The 4,198-nt window shown below is 38.6% G+C and overlaps 1 protein-coding gene across 1 annotated transcript; it reads right to left on the bottom strand.

The window, feature by feature from the left end:
* Positions 1-561: 561 nt before the first annotated feature.
* LOC309476904 (urokinase plasminogen activator surface receptor-like) lies at positions 562-3,725 on the bottom strand. The gene is made up of 5 exons (XM_082140063.1): positions 3,619-3,725; positions 3,429-3,533; positions 2,945-3,076; positions 1,450-1,557; positions 562-1,336 (listed from the first exon to the last, which is right to left on the bottom strand). Exons 1-5 carry the CDS (start codon positions 3,665-3,667, stop codon positions 1,146-1,148), a joined length of 585 nt encoding a protein of 194 aa, XP_081996189.1. The 5' UTR covers positions 3,668-3,725; the 3' UTR covers positions 562-1,145.
* Positions 3,726-4,198: the final 473 nt, after the last annotated feature.

Genomic DNA, 4,198 nt, shown 5'->3' with positions numbered 1-4,198 from the left:
GCCTGTAAGGTTAGGTTCAGAACATGGTGTTATCTGTTCTGACATACAGTGTTAAAGCATTGGTAAATTTGGCAGTAAAAATCAATTGTTTTGGTCTTGTTTGAGCTTGTGTGTAAAAGAAGTTCAAGCATTTTAAATTTGTGTTAATTGTATGCATTTTGTGTTAAAGCAACAAGTACTGTGTTAATAGTATAGCTTACACAGACGGATGTAGTGCAAACTGTGTTAAGAGTTTTGGAAAATTGTTAAAAGTACTGAAAAATCTGTCCTAGCAATCGTAAAAAAAATTATTTCATTGAGAAACTTGTGGATTTCTTAAAAGATGGGGAAATACAAAGCAGGAGTGAAGCCAAGACCTCTTTATAACATTTTTATTTGTTTGTTTCAGTTTAAACAAACAAAAATATGTGTGTAGAGCACAAGGCGAAAAAGCCAATGCTGCATTCATAAACTGTATTCACCTGCACTCGCAGCGCCCTCTTGTGGCCTTGAGTTACACTTACATATTTATCATCTTCACCTGTAGAGGGGCACAAACAATGTTTATGCAATTTTACTTTCTTTTCTTTTTTTACAATCACTGGGAAACATCCCTCAATATTACGATTGCTTAAACACATTTCTTGAAATGATGCCACCTGTTTACAAAACTCTAAACACAAATCCATAACTTCACTTCCCCAAACTTCCTGTTTGCAGGTCAAAATGAAACTCTCTACTCAAAACCATTCAAACTTGCTAAAAAACCAAACTTTGCCCTCAGACACCACACACAAGCCCTCAAAAACACACACAACAGTCTTACACACTGGTGAGATCAATTCAAAACAATACTACAAAAAACTGGTAATATGTAGCCTAAGTTATATTGCTTGTGGTTCTCCCCCTCAAAAACCTTTTCACACAATGAACACAACAAAAGACATTACAAATGTATACATTTGCTAATTTTTTATTCCTTAATGTGCTGTACAGTAGAAATACACCAAACAACAACAACAAAAATGACTCTGCCCCAGCATCCAGTCTTTGGTCTGGGACAAGCCAGAGAATCTCGTCAGCATCACAGGATATATTGGCATACCATGGACAAGGATATGGTCACTAGTGTGGCACGAATTTCATCACATTGTATGAGACTGTATTCAGTGCATCATGAGGTAGGAGAGCAGAGAACAGCAGAGGAACAGGAAGCTCTGGGTGACACTCTGAGCCCCGTTACACAGGTTCCCCTCACAACATGAGATCCCCTCAACATTAGGAATAAATGATGTGGCGTCACAAATAGATTTAGAGACACAGCCTTTTACAACCAATGACTGGCTTCCAAAATTCCCTGATGAAAAGAAAGAGAACAAAGGTTAGTCTAAGTTGGAGATTGCTAAACGTGATCTGTGTCAAATATTTTAAACCTAAGACTTTAATCTTCTTCCGTTTCCAGATCCTCACCTGTTGCTTTAATGCAGCGATCTTCAGGCCCTGAACAGCTCACTGTGTTCAAGCAGCTCTTTCCATCACAGTAGTAACAAGACTTTCCATTGGTGGAATTAGAGGGACCTACAGGAGGAAAAATAGATTCTTTACAGGGTCCTGGTCTTATACTGCACGGTTGCCGTGATTTTGCTAAGACATGGTCCTGGATCAGCATCTTTTGTTGATCCTGGAACAACATTCCTGTCCGGAAACATAATCCTAACACCCTAAACCTAATCTGACCAATATCTTATCCCTAAAATCAGAGGTGAAGGATAGATAGGAATGGTGTATAAGCCCCTAACTCTTGTTGTAAACCTAAACTTGCCATTAACTGTAAACCCACCCCTCAAATCTGATTGGCTGATTGGACTGTTGCTCCAGGATCAACAGGGATGTTTATACAGGAACATGTTGGCAAAATCACAGTAACCTGTTGGGTCGCCAACATCTCACTGCACCAAAAAAACTAAATGTTTTAAAACTTTAAAACTTAAAAAAAAAACTTTAAATGTTTTCTATGTAAATGACCAACAACTGATCATTTTGTGTTGTTGCACGACACTCCGCTCCGCCACATCTCGTGCTCGAGACCCTGCCTTTTCCATGCAGCGCTTCGGCTCTGCAGTTACTATTGCATGCTACTAAATGAAAGCTTTAGCGTAAGTTCTGCCAGGAAGACTCAACTGTTTCTTACTTATTACCTTCCCTTCCCATACCTCCCGGGGGTCGGCTGCGCCCCTGCCTTCGTCTTCAGGCAGGAAATTCAGATTCCGTACCCTCGGATTGCGAGCTACGGACGGGGACTACACCAAAGAACTTTATATCGCAATACTTGTTTGCTGGGCTGTTAATAAATGTATGCTTGTTACGTTATTTTGCCTCCCGAGTCTTTCTGGTAGAACTGCCGTAAGATATGCGTCTCGGGTTGTTAAAGGTACAGTAAGCGGTTTCTGAGAAGCGCTGTTGCAAGTGGATTGGATCAAGCACCACCAAAACAGACTTGTTGCCAATCAGCAGTAAGGGGTGTGTCCACTCATGATGGGGGAGGTGCCTGTGTTGCATAGTGTGTTTATGACTTTGGGAGGGCGGAGCTATCAAGACGGGTCTGATCAAAGCCACTTAAAGGCAAGCCTGCAACCTTAGTCAAAAAAGCTAATGCTGATGCTGTGGTACGCAGGGAAGGAGACAAGAGGCTTAAGAGGCCATTCAAAATGGAAGTCAATGGAGGAGAGGCTTCAATACGCTGAATAAACCTTTTTTTGAGGAAATAGCTTATAATTGAATGAATCCACTACCTGTCCGCTCATTTACTGGGATTAGCTATGCGTGGAAAGGGCGGGGCTAATATTACATAACAGCGTGTGCTTCCTATAAAGCAACATTCCTTTACAGGTAATGTCTCAATAGAAAATCAAGTTCCATTCTTCTTTTTTTCTGTAAACTGGTCTATGACTGTAAAGTACGATACCTGGAGCATCTTGGGTGTTACACAGGTCTGTGTTACAGCAGTAAGAAGAGATTTTTCCAATGCCGAGGTTCATAGACCCACTTGGACAGACAAGTGGAGCACAAGTTTTCACGGTCACTTTAGTAAAGTTGACTGAAAAACAAACAATACAGGAATGAGCAATTAAACTTAGAAAATGTATTCATATAAATATGTCAAATAAATTCACAACAACTAAAATGACTGCTTTAGAAGTATTTTTCACAGGGAGCCTTGAGCGTTAATGAAAATGCTTTAAAATGTTCCTAAAATGTTCAATTACATTATTAGAATAACTATTTGATTGAAAATAACTGAATTTCAATCATTTATATAGAACATTATATGCTTGCAATTGTGTCAATTCTTTCCAGAAAAAGAGTAGCAGTTCTTTAATGAGTTCAACATCATTTATATAAACTCTGTTGCTGCACCAGTACATTTCAATCCATCAGACTGGACTTACCAACGTCTAGTGTTGCACCTAAGCAGTTGGAAAATCCATCAGGACATGTTGCCTGGTCACAAGAGCTCGACAGACTTGTGCACTGATAGCAGTTGCGAGACTGTCCTTTAGTAATTAAAAAGAGAGAGAAACTATGAGAGAGGGACATTGATGTAATGACCTTAAAAACAAACACTATTTGTCTTTGTACCTGCAGTGAACAGAATGAACAGAAGAAAAACTGAGATTTGCAGATCCATCTTTGATGAGCCGGTGAATGAAGTAACAAGCCGGTTTCTGCACTTATTTTATAGCTTAACAAAATGGGAGGGTCTTTATGAGAAAGTGAAAGTTGAAGAAAAAGACAACAAAAAGAATGAAACCAGATGTATATTTTCTTGCCAACTAATTACAACATCGATGGTCTAATAAGGAAATTAACCTTCCTCTTTATTAAACATGTATAGTTAATCCGGAAATTAACATTCTTTCATTTTCTCTTTCACGTGTCACATTTACTTTCTGGGTTCCATATATTGAAAAGGGTAAATTGTTGTTCATACAGGTCAAACTTGTTTAGTTTTTAAGTTTTGCTTTTGTTTTCAAGAGTTTTTTTGCCAAATCTTGACAGTCAGGTTACTACATAAGTATTGCTTAAGGTGTTAAGATGGAACATTTTTAGGAATCCATGCAGGTCAAGAATAGTTTCAATTCATGTTTCACTCAAAGAGACGTACGCTTTAGAATCCTTTTAAAACTTATTACGAACAAAGAAATATATATATATATAC

This window comes from Leuciscus leuciscus (genome assembly GCF_965113295.1).
Source record: "Leuciscus leuciscus genome assembly, chromosome: 16".
Lineage (NCBI taxonomy): Eukaryota > Metazoa > Chordata > Actinopteri > Cypriniformes > Leuciscidae > Leuciscus > Leuciscus leuciscus.
Note: the sequence above shows the minus strand (reverse complement) of the source record. Positions and strands in the feature narration are given on the sequence as shown.

Excerpts from the sequence above, each read along its gene's own strand:
- LOC309476904 (XM_082140063.1), bottom strand. The coding sequence starts at position 3,667 with ATGGATCTGCAAATCTCAGTTTTTCTTCTGTTCATTCTGTTCACTGCA. Across the intron at positions 3,077-3,428 it reads AGGTGCAACACTAGACGTTG|TCAACTTTACTAAAGTGACC; the intron begins GTAAGTCCAGTC and ends TTTGTTTTTCAG. Across the intron at positions 1,558-2,944 it reads TAACACCCAAGATGCTCCAG|GTCCCTCTAATTCCACCAAT; the intron begins GTATCGTACTTT and ends TTCCTCCTGTAG.